The sequence below is a fragment of the Anomaloglossus baeobatrachus genome, chromosome 3 (genome assembly GCF_048569485.1).
Source record: "Anomaloglossus baeobatrachus isolate aAnoBae1 chromosome 3, aAnoBae1.hap1, whole genome shotgun sequence".
Classification (NCBI taxonomy): domain Eukaryota; kingdom Metazoa; phylum Chordata; class Amphibia; order Anura; family Aromobatidae; genus Anomaloglossus; species Anomaloglossus baeobatrachus.
The window spans coordinates 520,103,028-520,122,680 of NC_134355.1; the positions used below are offsets into that span (position 1 = coordinate 520,103,028).

The 19,653-nt window shown below is 41.7% G+C and overlaps 1 protein-coding gene across 3 annotated transcripts in view; it reads right to left on the reverse strand.

The window, feature by feature from the left end:
* Positions 1-19,653, reverse strand: part of MED12L (mediator complex subunit 12L) — a 1,012,447-nt gene that overhangs the window by 83,113 nt on the left and 909,681 nt on the right. For all 3 annotated transcript variants that reach the window (XM_075340741.1, XM_075340740.1, XM_075340739.1), the window contains exons 34-37: positions 18,285-18,394; positions 14,973-15,108; positions 12,086-12,247; positions 9,060-9,425 (exon numbers count right to left, since the gene is read on the reverse strand). In XM_075340741.1, coding sequence (XP_075196856.1) covers positions 9,060-9,425; positions 12,086-12,247; positions 14,973-15,108; positions 18,285-18,394 — 774 coding nt within the window. The remainder of the gene's footprint in view (positions 1-9,059; positions 9,426-12,085; positions 12,248-14,972; positions 15,109-18,284; positions 18,395-19,653) is intronic.

A 19,653-nucleotide genomic window follows, 5' to 3' on the forward strand; every position in this document is an offset into this window, starting at 1 on the left:
TCACAGTATGGCTATGTGCACATGTTGCTATCGGCATGCGTCCTGCATCCCCAGCACAATCCCTCTCTCTTTCCTACTCACCGATCACGGGCGTCTCGCTCCACGTCTGTCACAAATCTGCAGTGTCTTTTCCTCTTTAGAAAATGGCTGCCGCTTCATTGGTCAATTAGTTTTTCTGTGCTTTCCCTGCCCACCGGCGCCTATGATTGGTTGCAGTCAGACACGTCCCCAAGCTGAGTGACAGCTGTCTCACTGCAACCAATCACAGCCGCCGGCGGGAGGGTCTATATCGTGTAGTAAAATAAATAATAAAAAAAGCGGTTTCCCCCATATTTGATACCAGCCAGGATAAAGCCACAGGGCTGGAGGATGGTATTGTCAGGATGGAGAGTGCCACGGTATGGGGAGCCCTCCAGCCTAACAATATCACCCAGCAGCCAGCCGGAATAGCCGCATCCATTAGATGCGACTGTCCCGGGGGACTCTACCCAGCTCATCCCGAATTGCCCTGGTGCGGTGGCAATCGGGGTAATAATGAGTTTAATCGTGCCAGGCGTCTCCCCGAGATACCGTCCATGATTAAACTTAAAGTGAAAGTAAAGAAACACACACCGCGAAAAATCCTTTATTTGGAATAAAAGACAAAAAATCACCCTCTTTCACCCCTTTATTAACCCATAAATACCCCTCCAGGTCCAACGTAATCCACACAACACTGTCGGCTCTGCTACAGAACACGAGTGCTCTGATCAGCTCCACGTAGCAATCATGCGGTCAGCAGAGACTTCAGCACTGCAGAAGTCATCATTACCAAATCCACCTACCTTTCACAATAGAAGCAGCAGACTAGTGGATAGAGCGCTTGCATAAGAAGCATGAGGTTGCGAGTTCTAGTCCTGGTAAAGTATTTTTTTTTTTTTTAAATTATAATTATTATAATGAAAGCGAAAAATCCTTTATTTGGAATAAAAGACAAAAAAACACCCTGTTTCAGCATTTTATTAAAATCATCCAATACCCCTCCAGGTCCGACATAATCCACATGACACTGTCAGCTCTGCTACAGAACACGAGTGCTCTATCAGCTCCACGTAGCAATCAAGTGAATCGCGTGGTCAGCTGAGACAATCCAGACTTCAAGATTACCAAATTACTGCCTATCTTTATTATAAGAAGCAGTAGCTGAGTGGATAGAGTGCTCGCCTATGCAGCATGGGGGCGGAAGTTCTAGTCCTGGTAAAAAAATTGTTTAAAAGAACAGAGAGTCCTCAGTGGTTGATACCTTTTAATGGCTAACTGAAAAGATGGTAATAATTGCAAGCTTTCGAGACTACTCAGGTCTCTTCATCAGGCATGGTATAACACAAAATCTGAAGAGTCACGTATTTATACACAACAGGACTTAGAATAGTGCAGCTGCAGCAGTATTTATGGCTAGAACAGCTTGTCCCCCTGCCATAGAGATAGTTCTGTTTCATATAACTTGTTCTTTTTTTTTTTTTTTTTTTTTTTTTACTGCACTATTCTAAGTCCTGTTGTGTATAAATACGTGACTCTTCAGATTTTGTGTTATACCATGCCTGATGAAGAGACCTGAGTAGTCTCGAAAGCTTGCAATTATTACCATCTTTTCAGTTAGCCATTAAAAGGTATCAACCACTGAGGACTCTCTGTTCTTTTAAACAATTTTTTTATCTCTACTGGCTAACACGGTACAAAGATATATAGTCCTGGTAAAGAATTTCTTTTAATTATATTTATAATTATAATTTAATTATGCACTGAGGGCAGGAGCCGGATATCAATTGTGAGCTCTCGCTCTCTCTCTCCTTTCTCTCTCTCTCTTTCTCTCCTCTCTCTCTCCTTTCTTTCTTTCCTTTCTCTCTCTCGCCTTTCTTTCTCTTCTTTCTCCTCTTTTTCTCTCTTCTTTCTCTCTCTTCTTTCTCTTTCTCTCTCTCTTCCTTCTCTCTTTCTCTTCTTTCTCCTGTTTTTCTCTCTCTCTTCTTTCTCTCTCTCTTCTTTTTCTCTCTCTCTTCTTTCTCTCTCATTCCTTTCTCTCTTTCTCTCTCTCTCTTCTTTCTCTCTCTTTCTCTCTCTCTTCTTTCTCTCTTTCTCTTCTTTCTCTCTTTCTCTCTCTTCTTTTTCTCTTTCTTCTTTTTCTCTTTCTCTCTAACTCCTCTCTCTCTCTTTTCTCTATCATTTCTCTTCTTTCTCTCTCTTTCTCAGACCTGGCGATGATCAGCTGATGCGGTCACCTGACGGAATCAGCTGACACTATAAGTCGAGCGGTGTGGCCGGCTCTTTACCGCCCGGTCGACTAAACTATCAGCTGATGCTGTCGGACAGGAGTCTGCACTGAAGTGTGTAGTTTTTTGGGGGGTTTTTTTGCACTGATGCATCAGCTGATTTTATAAAAGCCGTTTATACAATCAGCTGCTGTGTCATGTGATTCAGGCCCTTGAACCTCACACATCATCTGATCGTTTTACCTTCCAGCAAACCGATCAGATGATATTGGATCCGGATTGGATGGCGCGGGACCCTTGACCCAGGATCACTGCGGAGGGTGGTCCTTTTTTTCAATAAAGATGGAGTCACTAATTGTGTTGTGTTTTATTTATAATAAAAATATTTTTCTGTGCGTTGTGGTTTTTTTTTTAATCGGTACTAGAAATTCATGGTGCCATGTCTAATATTAGTGTGACACCATGAATTTCGGGCTTAGGGCCAGTTGATAATATACAGCTAGCCCCAACCCCATTATTACCCAGCGAGCCACCCGTCACCAGTGCAGCTGAAAGCATTGGATACAGCGCCAGAAGATGGCGCTTCTATGAAAGCGCTCTTTTCTGGGGCGGCTGCGGACTGAAATTCGCAGCAGAGGGGCCCAGAAAGCTCAGGCCAACCTGTGCTGTGGATTCCAATCCCCAGCTGCCTAGTTGTACCTGGCTGGACACAAAAATATGGCGAAGCCCACATCATTTGTTTTCTAATAATTTCATGTAATAAGTGAAATAATTAAAAAAAACGGGCTTCCCTATATTTTTGGTTCCCAGCCGGGTACAAATAGGCAGCTGGAGGTTGGGGGTAGCCCGTAGGTGCCTGCTGTACCTGGCTAGCATACAAAAATATGGCAAAGCCCACGTCATTTGTTTTTTAATTATTTCATGAAATTCATGAAATAATTAATAAAAAAAGGGCTTCCCTATATTTTTGGTTTCCAGCCGGGTACAAATAGGCAGCTGTGGGTTGGGGACAGCCCGTAGCTGCCTGCTGTACATGGCTAGCATACAAAAACATGGCGAAGCTCACATAATTTTTTTGGGGGGCAAAAACTCCTGCATACAGTCCAAGATGGAGTATACTGAGCCTTGTAGTTCTGCAGCTGCTGTCTGTCTGTATGGAGGAGAGCAGACAGCAGCTGCACAACGACAAGGCTCAGCATGCTCCATTCACTAGTGTATGCAGGAGAGCAGACAGCAGCTGCAGAACTGCAAGACTCAGCATACTCCATCCAGGACTGTATGCAGGAGTTATTTGCCCACCAAAAAAATGACATGAGCTTCGCCATATTTTTGTATGCTAGCCAGGTACAGCAGGCAGGTACGGCTGCCCCCAACCCCCAGCTGCCTATTTGTTCCCGTCTGGGAACAAGAAAAATAGGGAAGCCCTTTTTTTAATTATTTCATGAATTTCATGAAATATTTAAAAAAAAAAAAAAATTGACATGAGCTTCGCCCCATTTTTGTGTCCAGCCAGGTACAACTAGGCAGCTGGGGATTGGAATCTGCAGCACAGGTTAGCCCGAGCTTTCTGGGCACCTCTGCTGCGAATTGAAATTTGCAGCCGCCCCAGAAAATGGCACTTTCATAGAAGCGTCATCATCTGGCGCTGTATCCAACTCTTCCAGCAGCCCTGAAGCCGGGTGGCTTGCTGGATAATTATGAGTTAATACTAGCTTTGTTTTACTAGCTAGTATTAAGTCAGAGATTCTTAATGTCAGGCAAGTTTGACCCAGCCATTAAGAATCTCCAATAAAGGGTTAAAAAAAAAAAGACACCACACAGAGAAAAAATACTTTAATAGAAATAAATACACAGACACACTTAGAGACTCCATGTTTATTACTCCCTCTTGTCCCTCCACGATCGTGCTCTTCTGTCTTCTTTCTCCTTCAACCCATGCAGCTCTGCTACATCAGCAGTGCTGCATGGAAGGAAGACGCTGCTGTTCCCCGTGCATGCTTTTCACTCCATGAGCGACCAGAAGCTGCTGCCTGTAAGCGGTGACGGCAGCCGGTGAATAACGGAACGGGGAAGCAGAGCGGGGAGTTGACCGTGTGCCAGAGCATGTCGCCGGTACACGGAGGTACACAAACGATCACCGCGTCCTGGAGAGATGCACTGACAGGTCCTAGCATGATGTCAAAGCCATGTGACCAGTCTGTAGCCAATGAGATAATAGACACGTGACTGGTCACATGGCTATTTTGACGTCACGATAGGTCCTATGCTGGTGCTGGTTACCGGGAGGACGCATCGATTATCGGAAGGAACAGCGGTGGGAGACAGCATGTAGGACGCATCGCGGGGACAGGTAAGTGTTATTGCAATGTTTATTAACTGTATGTGTACATTTATGTGTTTTTATGTGTTTGTGTTTGCCTCCCATTAGTTTCAATGGGGTTCGAGAGGTTCGTCGAACGGCTCGCCGAACCGAACTCGTACGTGGCCTCTGTTCGATGAACCGAATCGAACTCGAGCCTCTAGAGGTTCACTCATCTCTAATGATTATACATAATTATAAAGTCTTTTTTCTTTAATATTGATGATCCACATGAAAATCAGCTACATCTTTATAGTGGAGAGACATTGACTCCTTTACTCTGTAGCCCTGTAGAAGCTACAATGTCTGCTACTACGGTAGTCATGTCGATGAAGGCGAATGACAACATTATGTCGTTGAACAGTACGGTTGCAAAAAAGACGATATGATAAAAGCATGGGGTGTTAGTAAATCCATAATGCCTCAAACAGTCTGCTCTAAAAGAGCAAACTCCCTCCCACACCCCCCGTCCTGACCGTTAATCAACTGGATCAACATTCAGAGCAAGAATTCTAGTGATGTATGTATTTATCTTACTTTTACTACCATTAAACAATTTAAAAAATCATTTTGCTTCGCTTGGCTTTTATTTTTATTATTGAAATGGTTTGCAGTTTGGGTTGATCTGTATATGTGTATATTTACAAGGTGCCATGAAAGCATTAACATTCATCTTTCTCTTCACTAAACCTTGTGTGTCTAACATTAATGTTGAATATGGAGCCTGAAAGTGCTGTATAAGTTAGAATAAAAGCATATGTGCTTGAATCCATGATAGACACCTGAAATGTCAAAATATGCAGACAACCACAAACACAAAGAGGAACAGGAACATTGAAGTGAAATGTCTACTGCCACTATTCTACATTTCTATGACCTGTTTAAGTAACTACGTTCTAGAAATTACAACCACTATATTCGTATAGGAACATCTTACAGTCATATCAACTTTTCATTTTTATATACAGTACAGTGAGGAAAATAAGTATTTGATACACTACTGATTTTGCAAGTTTACACACCTACAAAGAATGAAGAGGTCTGTAAAGTTTATCATAGTTATACTTCAACTATGACAGACAGAATCCCCTCAAAAATCCAGAAAATCACATTGTATGATTTTAAAATTGTTAATTTGCATTGTATTCCATGAAATATGAATTTGATTACCTACCAACCAGCAAGAATTCTGGCTTTCACAGACCTGTTATTTTTTTCTTTAAGAAACCTTCCCACTCTGCACAAATTGCCTGTACTAATTGCACCCGTTTGAACCCATTACCTGTATAAAAGACACCTGTCCACACACTCAGTGAATTTCACTCCAATCTCTCCATGACCAAGACCAAAGAGCTGTCTAGGGATACCAGGGCCAAAATTGTAGACCTGCACAAGGCTGGGATGGGATACAGGTTAATAGGCAAGCACCTTGGTGAGAAGGCAACAACTGTTGGTGCAATTATTAGTAAATGGAAGAAACACAAGATGACTGTCAATCTTACTAGGTCTGAAGCTCCATGCAAAATCCTGTCTTGTGGGGTGAGGATGGTTCTAAGAAAGGTCAATAATCAGCCTAGAACTTCATGGGAGGACCTGGTCAAAGACCTGAATACAGCTGGGAGCACAGTCTCAAAGATTACAGTTAGCAACACACTAAAGGGGGCTTTACACGCTACGATATCATTAATGTTTATCGTCGGGGTCACGTTGCTAGTGACGCACATCCGGCGTCATTAACAATATCACAATGTGTGATACTTACCAGCGACCTTAAGTGACCTCAAAAATGGTGAAAATCGTTCACCATGGAGAGGTCATCCCAAAACCAAAAATCGGTAATGGTTGATTATCGATGTGGTTCGTCTCTCCTGCGGCAGCAAACATCGCTGTGTGTGACACCGCAGGAGCGAGGAACGTCTCCTTACCTGCCGCCGGCCACAATGCGGAAGGAAGGAGGTGGGCGGGATGTTACGTCTCGCTCATCTCCGCCCCTCCGCTTTGATTGGCCAGCCGCTTAGTGACATCGCGGTGACGTAGCTGTGATGCCGAACGTCCCTCCCCCTTGAAGGAGGGATTGTTCGGCAGTCACAGCGATGCCGCCAACCAGGTAAGTGCGTGTGACGCTGCCGTAGCGATAATGTTCGCTGCGGCAGCGATCACACAATATCGCATCCACGACGGGGGCGGGTGCTTACACGCTCGATATCGCTAGCAATTGCTAGCGATGTCGTAGCGTGTAAAGCCCGCTTAAGACGTCATGGATTCAAATCCTGCAGGGCATGCAAGGTCCCCCTGCTCATGCCAGCACATGTCCAGTCCTGTTTGAAGTTTGATAATGACCATATGGATGATCCAGAGGAGGCATGTTGTCAGGTAAGACCACAATAGAACTTTTTAGAATCAACTACACTCTCTGTGTTTGGAGGAAGAAGAAGGATGAGTACAACTTCAAGAACACTGTCTTAACCATGAAGTATGGGCGTGGAAAGAAAGATCATACATTAGGGGTGCTTTTCTGCAAAATGGACAGCACCGTATTGAAGGGAGGAAGGAAGGAGTAATGTATCTCGGGATTTTGTCTAACAACCTCCTTTCTTCAGTAAGAGCATTGAATGTGGGTTGAGGCTTGGTCTTCCAGCATGACAATGACCGAAAACACATGGCCAGGGAAACTAAGAAGTGGCTCCATGAGAAGCATTTCAAGGTCTTAAGGCGGCGTTCTACGCAACGATTTATCGTGCGATCGCATGAGCGATCGCATCTGCCCCCGTCGTTTGTGCATCGCGGGCAATTCATTGCCTGTGTCACACAAAGTTGTTAAACCCCCGTCACACGTACCTACCTCCCTAACGACGTCGATGTGGGCGGCAAACATCCTCTTCCTGAAGGGGGAGGGATGTTCGTCGTCACAGCGACATCAAACAGCGACCGCCCAATAGAAGCGGAGGGGCGGAGATGAGCAGGATGTAACATCCCGCCCACCTCCTTCCTCATTGCCGGCGGAACGCAGGTAAGTTGTTGTTAGTCGTTCCTGGGGTGTCACACATAGCGATGTGTGCTGCCACGGGAACGACAGACAACCGGCACGCAGAAGGAGGAATGACAATATGGAAATGAACGTCGTGTCAACGAGTAACGATAAGGTGAGTATTTTTGCTCGTTAACAGTCGTTTGGAGGTGTCACACGGTACGACATCTCTAACGATGCCGGATGTGCATCACGAATTCCGTGACCCCGACGACATATTGCACGATATATCGTACCGTGTAACGCCGCCTTTAGAGTGGCCTAGCTAGTCTCCAGACCTGAACCCAATAGAAAATCTGTGGAGAAAGTTGAAACTCAATGTTGCCCAGTGACAGCACTGAAACCTGAAATATCTGGAGTAGATCTGTATGAAGAAATGGAGCGAAATCCCTGCTGCAGTATATGCAAACTTGTTCATGAACTACAGGAAGCATCTGACCTCTGTAATGCCAAACAAAACTTTCTGTACCAAATATTAAGGTCTGTTTTTCTATTGTATCAAATACTTATTTTTTGCAATGAAATGAAAATGAATTATTTAAGAATTAAACAATGTGATTTTCTGGATTTCTTTTTATTCTATCTGTCACAGTTGAAGTATACATATGATAAAAATTACAGACCTTTCAATTCTTTGTAGGTGGGAAAACTTGCAAAATCGGCAGTGTATAAAATACTTATTTTTCTCATTGTAAATAAACTTACTCAGGATGTGAATAAAGTTTTTGTGGTAGTTCCTCAGTATTTTACAGAAGTTTTGCCACTAAATACAGTATTCTATTCACAGGTTAATTGAGAAATGTGAGCTCTCTGAAGGTCTGACCATCACGCCGTGCGTGAAAGGCGCAGAAGTGCACATACACGATCATTGCTCCATTTACTTCTATATGACTGGTGGAAAGAGCCATTTCCTCAGTCCATAGAAGTAAATGAGGCAGCGATCCATATGTATCACTTATTCTGCTGAAAGTTGATACATGTATATAGTGGAAAAAGCCATCCGTCAATTTACAGTATATATTCCCATCCCAAAAAAAGAATCAAATGTTTTCTGTGCAGAGCTGCAACGCATCTTGGAAATGAATTTCAAGGAACAGTCAGTGGGGTTTTACTGATGGAGAATTGTTTTATCTGTATGTAAAAAGATCTAAGTACATATGGGTTCTATGTACTTACTGTAATGTTTCATGTGTTTCAAGTATATAATTAATTTGTCTGTAAATCAAATGCTTTGCATCCTACTTTGTAGTCTAGATTTCCCATGTTCAATCTCGATGAGCAGCTCATCAAAGGATATAAAAAAAGAAACATCTTTTGATTGAGTAAACAAAGTAAAAAATAACTCAAAGAAATATAGTCAAAAGCTGGAACTTGTAAGAACTCTGCTACAAATTAGGAGCACACAAGGAACTAAATGGTAACATACATCTGTTCGTGGGTTGGCCTTGCTCTTGCGCTTTCTGTTTTTGGATTTCTTTTCTTCATCCGTTACTGATTTACTAGGATCAGAAAAGTCTGTTGCTTTTCCCTCTGGGCCCACAGACACAGGAGTACTAGGTTCTTCTTCTTCATCTTCTTCTGGAGGAAGTAGCAGTGGTTCAAGGTAGTAGCTTGGAGGTTTGGGTTTTGGATGCGTGTGGTACAGAAGAAGGTGATGCTGTTCTTCATATTTTATTGCTTTTCTATCCACACGAACTGTTCCAAACCAGGCCCAGGACAGAGGAGCTGGGTTTTTGTGACCTTCAAACAAGTCCCAAGAAGATACCTTCTGTTTAGTTGAAACTTGAAGGCCCTATGTAAAAAACAAGAAGTACTTTCATTACTTAGTTTCATACACTGTATGTTTTTTTCTTGAAAGTATCTAAAAAAAAAAGCTATTGGATTTGATTTACTAATTTTCGTGAGCCAGTAATAAAAAGACAGTCTAAAGAACGCCCAGATTTACCAAACTGCATAAATCACTTTGATAGATTTGGCACATTTCAGGACTGTCTAGTTTCAGTCTGCTTTGTCTAAAAGTTATATAATGTTACTGAATCAGTCACATTGTGTGCTATAGATTCAGATATAAAGTCTGTGAAAAGAAGTCAGTTAAAATACAAAATTAGAAATACATAGTAATACAAGTACATACATAGTACATACAAGTAATTGGCAACCGATTAATCCACATGATTGATCTCAATGCATATTATATTACAAATATATTTATAACAATAAATCTGTGGATATCCATGGACCATATAAAGGACAATCGTAAATATAAATAAGAAAAAGGAGAGGAAAAACGATCAAAGTCCTATTTAATGCAAAACCATTTTATTGATAAGATCAGGGAGATAAACACCACAATGTGCAATAAAATCAATAACAATAGGACCATGGATGACCCTGTGACGGGATCGGGCGCCGCCTGGACATGACGCGGTGGCCGGCAGGGTCCAGGGATTGTCATGGCAACCCACCCCAGGGCTATGGGACACCCGTGTCAGGCCGGACTAGTCCGGGGGTAGTCAGTGGTGGCGGGGCCCAACTCCGTGACCCTGGCGGGGTCAACTAATATGGCAGTGGTGGGGATGGTAATATATAATAAAGTTTGTAGGTTATTCGTGACGCCACCTGTGGAATGCAGCTATGGAGCCGCCGCTGCTGGATGGGACCTCTGGGGCTGATGGATTAGCAGCTGGGATGGTTCTGCTCCCCACAGGTGGAGCGGTACCCCGGGGCAACCGTTGGTGCTTATTAAAGTCTATGGTGGTGTTGTAGATGGTGCAGTGCAGGCGGAATAATAGAGGAAGCACCAGGGGGTGCAGTTTCAAGATGTTTACTCACAGTTCCAGGGCTGCAGCACATTGGTGCCTTTGGATTTTTGGGATCCACCGTCAGGAACCTCCGCCGATCCCAGGTAATTTGGGGAGTAAAAGACGGTGCACCCTGCTCTTGTGTCTCTTCCCTCGGCTGTCTTCATAGCCTAGACTTTTCTGGATAAACCTGTCCAGGCCTCCACTATAGGTTCTGGACAAGAAGGCTTGCCTGGATGGAACTTGCCCTCTTCCCAGGGGTTCTACAGTGGGATGTGGCCCTGGGCGCTTGCAACCACCCTGGGCCTCGGTGTTCACCTTTGGAAATGACTTCTCTTCCTCCAGTTTCTAGGGACCGTTCCCTGTATGCAGCCTGATCCCTCCACCCGATGGTCAGTGGAACAGGCCACAAGCTTGAAAGCCTTGCAGTGGCCCTGGAATCCTTTATGTAGTTCTCTGCTGTGGTGTCACCTGTGCCTAGCTGGGCCCCAGGGTCTCCACTAGGAAGCGTCCCTTTCTTTTGCTTTCTTGAGGTTTCAACCTCTCTCTCTGTTTCACTCCTCACGTCTCTCCTCTCTCAACTCACTCTCCTCACTGACTAAACTTGACCTTCTTGTCACTGCTCTATCTGGCTCTTGGCTCCTCCCACCCACCCAGTAGCTGCCACTATCCCCGGTCCCAAAATATGCCTAACAATGGGTGTAATGTGAATTTGCCTGTGGACCAGCGTTTACTCCTTTCCTTACCCAGAATGGGACATCACACCTCTGGCTTAGGTGCAATGTCTCTGTGGCGACGGAAGCCTCAGGGGTGCCACACATGCGTCACCGTGGGTGTTTCCCGCTTCCTGATTGGCACACGCTGACATAAAATGCTGCGTCTACTATCTGAGCATTGCCCCTGGATGAAGGCATTGCCGAAACGCACGTAGGGCATGTTCTGGACTCGTATGACCTTTCTAACTTATGTGCAGGTAATGTTTTATGCCTTTTTATCCCCATGGGAGTCTGGGATAGATTGTTGCATACATTGTTTTGCCATAGATTAGTTGGGCAAGCCATATACGCTATTTATGCAGGCTTCACTTCCTGATGCCCATACTTAGATGAATTTCCCTCTTGTGGCCATAATGCATTACTACATATACTGGCTGGTGGTTATTGTGAATTGATTGCATATATTTGTCTTGGCAATCGATCCTGAATTTTGGCTACTGTGCCCCATACTTGCATGAGATATAATCCTTTGTAATAGAGGCTTTTTGTATCAAATTCAGGATTTAATCTTGCCTTAAAAGTGCCTTATAATTTATAAAAAAAGATATAAAAAAAATTTTGTCATCTTTACATTGGAAATTTGGGGGTAAAATTGTTACTTGCTCATTATATATTATCTTAAATTGAGAATTATTGTTGGAGGGTCATCCATGGTCCTATTGTTATTGATTTTATTGCACATTGTGGTGTTTATCTCCCTGATCTTATCAATAAATAGGACTTTGATCATTTTTCCCTCTCCTTTTTCTTAAAATACAAAATTAGAATGTACAAATATAAAAAATAAATTGTTGGACAGTTCGTCTTCTTTACAAAGTGAAAAGCATGTTTCTTGATTGTTAGAGCAATCATCTACAATATACACATAGTCTTACCTGTTTCTTGTCAATAGAGTCAAATCCAGCGATTTTGTTGCCTTTGGTGTCAATAAGTGATCCCATTGGCTCACAGGTAATGACATCACATGTCTGCTTTGGCAATGGCAACAGTTGTCGGACTTTATCTATGCTCTCTGAGTGTTTGTCACCAAGTTCTTTCTGTTAGGAGACAGTAGGTACAGCTGACCACACCACCAACACATGTCCATCATTAACCATTGTAAAGTTAAGGCTGAAAATCTGTGGACTTAATTAGTTTTTGAAGACACTTGTTTCCATATCTATTTCACTTTTTTAACTAAATTTTAGGTGACTTAGGCCGGTTTCAGATGTCCTTGTTTTAGGTACGTTTGACATCTGTTTTTTACACGAATGACACGTGTACCCATCTTATTCTATGGGCTAACTCACACATCCGTGTTTTCACATGCACCATGTGGCCTCGCATGCACACACGGAGATATGTCCGTTTTTTCTCCGGCAGCACTGATGTCACACAGCCCGCGCACTGATGTGATCCGTGTGACACATACTGGAGAAAACATAGACAGATCCACGAACAAAAAAAATGCCCAATTCTGGAGAAGAGTGACATTTAAAACTGCTAAAAACATAACATTTATGGCAGAAGTGACACCTCCTCTTTAAAGCTATTTCAGCACTGCATGTGAATAGGATATTATTAATAATTTATTCACATTAAAAATGTGAACAAAAAAACTGAATGAGCTGCACATTTTAAAAATTATTCATTATTGACAAAAATCCCACAATAAAAAGCTGATTATGAAGTCAATAATAATACATGCAAATCATGTGTCAATTCATTGGCAAATCTACAAGGTAAAGAGGCTCATTTACCAATGGCAAATTTCTGCCACACATTAAATGTTTGTTTGGTGAGACCCCAAGTTCATGATTTTGCAAATATTTTTCTTTGTTTTTTGTTTTTTAAATCAGATCCACAGGGGCGTACTAACATACTATGGAGCCGACTAGCCATGGAAACTAACGCCCAGGGGACTAGTCCTCACGCTCATTAGCATACGGTAAAAGATCTTTAGAAATAGTTTTCTAAAGATTCCTTTATCTATACTAGTGTATACAGGGACAGTTAAGCAGGGATTAGCAATATACACCCAGAACTGCTCATGGCCCTGGGTGCATACTGCATGTGACAGGTTCCCTTTAGCTATACTTTTTGCATCTCCGTCTTACTTGAAATGCTCATTGTGCTCCCTCATTGTATGCCAGAAATGTGGAAGAGCTGTGCACTGTGCCGACAAGTCATTACTATGCCACAATTTCTTAGCTACCCTCTAGAGGTAAGGCGGTAAGCTTTCTACTACTCAAGCATGAGCCGCTAGAGTTTCAACAGCAGATGAAGTGCAGCATAAAGGTCAACAATTTTGGAAGCTAAAACATCACTCCATGTGTGTGGTCATCAAAATTTGAACCTGAAGGTGAACGCTGCTTTAGGCAACCAATATTAAGTCACAATGCAAACAAAGTACAAGTGAGTGAATAACTATGGAAGAATGCAATACTACAAATTTATTATACAACATACAATATTAAAAACATACAAATTTTAGATCATAAATCAATGTTTTCCTACTAATCTCAAAGGCGTTGCACATGTTATCTTTATTTTAATGAATGTGATGGTGAGATGATTATATGGCACTTACTAGTATATGAGTATTAGGGTACGTTCACATGAATCGGACAAGTTCAATGAGAAAAAATTTCGCATTACACTTGGACAAATGTTATTCGATGAGGGAGAGCAGATGGTCAGATTTTTTCTTGTCCAGATTCTGCGTGCTGCAATTGTCATCGAGAGCCGTATCACTCGCACCCATACAAGTCTATGAGTGCGAGTGAAACATCGGACTGCACTCTGATGATATACGAGTGCAGTGCGATAATTGCATCAGCTGACAATGGAGGAGATGGGGAGATTAATCCATCTCTCTCCTCTGGATCTCCCGCCCCCTCCTCCGCAGCTGCAGGATCGGGCATGGTCGCATGACACTTGGCTCGCACTGACAGCGTAGCGGGAGCCAAGAATCATAAGCATATAGGATCCGATGCAGTCGCATCGGAAGCCATATCATTGTGTGAATCCAGCCCTACAATTCTTCTGTGCAACCACTTATTAGCGCAGCTTTCTTCAGACTACACAGCACTACTTTTCCAAAATGGTGACTGATGGTGGAGTGAGTGACAAGACCTGTCAATCTGCCTCCTCCAACTGAAAACACAGCACATGGAAAAAACATTTTGAATTGTGCGTGGCTGACAGATCTGGTCACATGTCCCGCCATCAGCAGCCATTTTGAGAACAGTAGGGGTGTGCAGTCTGTGAAGAAACCTGGACTAACAAGAACTGGAGGAGAATGTATTATGCTATTTGTAGAAGTCATCCCAATCCCTTAAATATGCAGCTGGTCTGGTAACGTCCAGTGGCCATTTGTGGTTTTAAGAGGGATGACAGAATGACACAATTCACAACACAAAGTTCGGAAAAAAGAAGCTCCCAAATGGTTACTATATAAAAAACACAAGTATTTACTGTAACAGACATGTTAGGAGAACTGACAGGTCTTCCTGAAATAAAACCATATCATGATGGATTCTTCATGAGACCTTTCTACTAATAGGATCTGTTGACAGCTCTTCATGTATCATTGTTTTAACATACAGAAAAAAAATAAAGAGAACTGTGATCTCAGCCTAAGTGTATAGATGTATTATAGCCTTATTTAATGTAAAGTATTGAGAAATTCTATAGCTCAAGCCCATGTTTTTCATTAAAGCAGATATCATTTTCCTTCTGGATACTGTCAGCGGCACGGTAGGACTCCGCATGCAATCGTACCTTAAGCTTTTTCACCAGGTTCATATAAGCCCTTTTGTTCTCCTCTGAACTTCCTTGACAGACACTGGAGAGATCAGAAGCAAGGGTCCCATTAATAAGGACACCCAGCATATCAAGAACAGTTGTGAATAATTCACTGTGAAAGGAAGAAAAGACACATGAGATATTTTCATTACTCGGAGAGAAAATAGCAATAATTGTGCTTTGTGTTTTTGTGTTACCCTGTAGTGCCCGAGGGGCGAAATCAGGAGGCCGAAAATGTGAAACGTTCCCAAAATATGACTTAATTGTTTGGTAATCAAACTCGTTCCAGATGTTGTAAGTCTCATATATTCATTCCTTTATTTGTACATTTTGATTAGATTTGATTGATTCAGCAAATAGGTTTTAAGATACAGCTACCATGGATCACAAGACTGTGCAGCACTGTCTGATACTAGCCATTGTTTGGCAAGAGACATCTTGGAGATTTTGAAAAAAAAATGCTAAACTTTTTCCCTTATACCAGTTCCATTTACAGCAATGGCATTTGAACTCCTCTCATTACAACTCAATGAATACAGACCTCATAGACTAACTAAAATAATACAGACGCCTCAAAATTATAAGAAATTAAAAAATAATTATAGCCTTCATACCCCATTAGCAAATACAAACTAAACCCCATAAATATGTAGGTGGTGGCCAGATTACCCCACTCTTACAATGTATATATATATATATTGTTTATTAAAGTAAATGTTTGCTACTGGAGAGTACGCCTGGCGATTTAGCAGAGTCAGTGCAGCGGTTGGTGCCCTCTAGCGACCGATAGTTTTAGGTGTTTTATTGCATTTTACTGTATAATATGTATTTTATAGTATTATCTGTTGAATGTGGAAATCGTGAAATGTTAGGTAGGAATATTAGCAGAGAGGATTTTAGTATGCGCAGTGAAGTAGATACAACCTGGTTGCTCAGGGAACTAGCGCCAGGATGGGAGGAGTGTGAGAGAGCAGAGGTTTGGTTAGTGAGACATGCCAGAAGAGGGGCAGTTCTGCAAAGTAGTTGCTGAAGCAAGAATGAGCTCTGTATTGGAGTCCACTGTGGAACAAGGAGGAACTCTTCAACAGTTCGGAGACTACGGCACACCTCATGGGGGGCTTAGGAGAGTCTAGGGACCAGTCGGACGTCTGGCAAGTGTATCACCGACAGGCCCATATACAGGTCCAGAGGCTAAAAGCCATCCAAGGTACTGGAGCAAAGAAGGGAAGCTGTGGCATCAAGAAACGGGGAAAAGCAGAAGTTTAACCTCGGCTACTGGAAGATTAATACCCAGGGTGAGGGACAGACATGAAAAGTACCCCAAAGAACAGCACCAGCAGAATAGAAATGTATTGTCATGTCTGTCCAGAAGATAAAGCAGATGTTCTTTTGCAAAGAAACTCTCTGTGGGATGTGTTGCCCAGTTACGTCTACGATGGTGACTGGCTGTGGGGTGGTGAATGCACCCCTGAAGACCCAACTGTGTCACACACCCTGGCTGGGTGGAACACAAACACAAGCTCATTCTAGTAAGGTAGAATGGAGCCCTGACATTCATCCCTTGGCTCCCCTTTTCAAACAGAGCCCTGCAAAAACTGCATAAACAAACACCGATCTTATATTCAACTTTCAAAATGTAGAAACACTAGACCTATTGAAAAAAAAACAGAAATTCCTGAACAAACAGCCTAAAGAAATGCAAAACCAATAGCAGACTCTGCATTTGTCTCATCCTATGGTAATACCCTACAGGGTAAATCTTGTTCCAAATGATGCTACCTCAAGTGAACCAAGTCATGTATGACTCGAAAGACATAGACAGTACAGAAAATTGTTAAGAAAGAGGTAACGGAAGAGGAAACTAACAAAGGAGGGAGCCCAAAACCGGGACAATCCTATGACACCTTTGTATAATAACAAAGCATATATGCAGAAGTTGTCTTCTTGAGAACTTTATTTTTTCTTTCAGAGCCAAAAAATGCCTTGAATTTCCTGCCACTTTGGTCCTCAATAGTCCACCATAATAAATACAATTATTCAGTGACCATGGCCTCAATGGTGATGATATGCTTGTATGGTATATATATACCGCAGAAGCAAGTGATTGGCTATAGTGGTCATAGATGATGTGGTGATAGCTGATGCGTCATCACTGCAGGACTGTTGATGACCACAGAAGGGATAGTGCTAAGGTGGAAGGGGTTTCAAGAGATAAGGGGTTTCAAGAGATCAGTAATGGTTATATCTATGTTTTATAACATTTCCTTCTCTTTGGTAAGTCTTGAAAAAAAGCCTGTGAAACCCCTGCAAAAAAAAAGCTGATCAGTGGCTACACTGAAATAACAAGTACTGGGAGGACATTAACTTTATTCCTCCCAGGAGCTGTTGACTTTCAGTCATGAAGTCATGCTGATGAGGCTTCAGTTACCGCTCAGTACATAGTGAGCAATGGCTGTAACCCTGGAATGAACTGACAGCTATTGATGAATGGATACGCTGCAGCCAGGCTTTCAGTGAGGCAACCACACAATTCTAGAATGTTATTAACCTGCAGATGAACCCCATATCAGCATTTGGGGACATGACAGTTTCCCTTTAAACCTAAAGAGGCTGGTGTTCATAGTTGGAAAATCCAAGTCAGAATGGCTGTATAATCCTGATATTAGGATAAGCTCTTTTTTAAATCCAGTTATAGAATGACATATCTCAAGTACAAGTGTGTTTAGTCTCAATCCACCCAGCCTGACCAACAGCTGCAGCTTGTAATGAGCACTGTGAGATCTCAGCAGCAGCAGAGAGGAGGCGCACATTTAGCTTTGTCCTTTATGTCCTACAATTGGTTTATATATTATTATTATTATTTTGTTTTTCATCAAACATTTTAATATTATGTATTAGTTTATGAAACAATTTATGTATAAATATTATTTTGTTTTGCATCAAACATTTTAATAGTATGTATTAGTTTATGAAAACTCCACTCTATTGTGGACATACTGTACCCAACATAATCTGTGCTATATGTCAATGTAATGATGTTTCCAATTTGAATAATTAGTTATTTACTTTAATTAACCCTTATTAGGAAGATATTTAGAGATATATACAAAATGTAACTAACAATTTACATCCTAATTTATAAAGAAAAAGAAAATACCATGTGAGGGCATAAGATAAGAGAGCATTGTTCAATCAACGAATAGAGAAACTGTAGAAAAAAATAACAAAAACGTAAAATAAATCTAAGTACAAACAATCTGGAAATAAAGATAACTACCCAGAACTTACTTGTTTGTTTGTATGTCAACTGTCCCTGAAGTAATAATCTGAAGAAGCAAAACAGCCCAATCTGTAGTCCATTGTGTGCTTCTCTGCACCGTGTCAAACATGCCCCCAACCTTTGGCCAAGAAAAGCAGAATATATCACAAATGAGGACCAGATGCATGATTTTATTAACATAATAAAATGTATTCTTTATATCCAAAGTGTTCCTGAGGTTGCTTACAGTATTTGATAAAAAATGGTATTTGTCTTTCTAATTCTTCTTGTAATCTCCTTCATATTAAATACAGCTGGGTATGTTACCTTGATTTCCGTTTGGTTGCTGATTTACTTACTATGGATTCCATCTAGGCTCAGTGAGACCTGGCACTACCTCTGTCTGTATTTAGTTGTGTCGTGATGAATATCTTAGAAGTGGTACTGCCTTCCAGGGGTCTGGACAAAAAGGGGCCCAATGCTCACTATCTCACACTGGCAAAATATCTGAGGCCCATGCAATTTTACACTATCTACAACATAGTTACATAAGTTGAAAAAAGACCTAGATCCATCTAGTTCAACCTTCCTTCACCAATTACAACAAAAAGCATTATAAAACTCCAGGGAATTTATCAGTCGATTCATACTACCTAAACCAAAGACAGTTACAATCAGAGTCGGGATACACGACTGCAGCCAGGTATGGTTTCCTCTGGAATGTGCCAGGGTTTCAGAGGAGACACAGTTTGAAGATCCGACAAAGAAGACATGACTACTCTGGTGGACCTTTCGATGTCCCTTATATTTTTGAAGATTCCTAATTTGTAAAGTTGTATATAAAGTCAAACTAACGTGTGTTATAAACTATGATAATTGTTATTGTTGTTTATTAGTTTTTAAGTATTTTGTATGACAATATATTTTTGACATTCAGTTTACTTCTAATATAGGGGTATATAGGAAAGCATTTGTAATGAATCTGAATGTTCCAATGAAGGATACCCAGAAGACTTTGCCCAGTAATTGAGAATGTATACAAGGAGCATCTGAGCAACCTGCAGTGTGACTGGGGACCCCTCCCCAGAGCAGCTGCCGAAGTGGTACGTCCGCCCCTGAGAACAAGAATACTGGATACTGCAGGGTCCTTGATAGTGCAGTATAATATATGGTAATTAGTGACCACCTCAGTGATAAAGAATGGGAGGAAAATTTAATTTTCTCTACCTTTCCAATACATATTTAGAGGTAAACTAGTCCTTTTAATGTTGGGGAAAATGATGGATGGTGAAGCTGAATAGTGGTCATGATACATTACTTTTTTCCTCTCTTCAATCAAAGCGAACCAAAGATTTGGAACATCATTTCAAAATTACATGAGGAATAGCACCAATAATG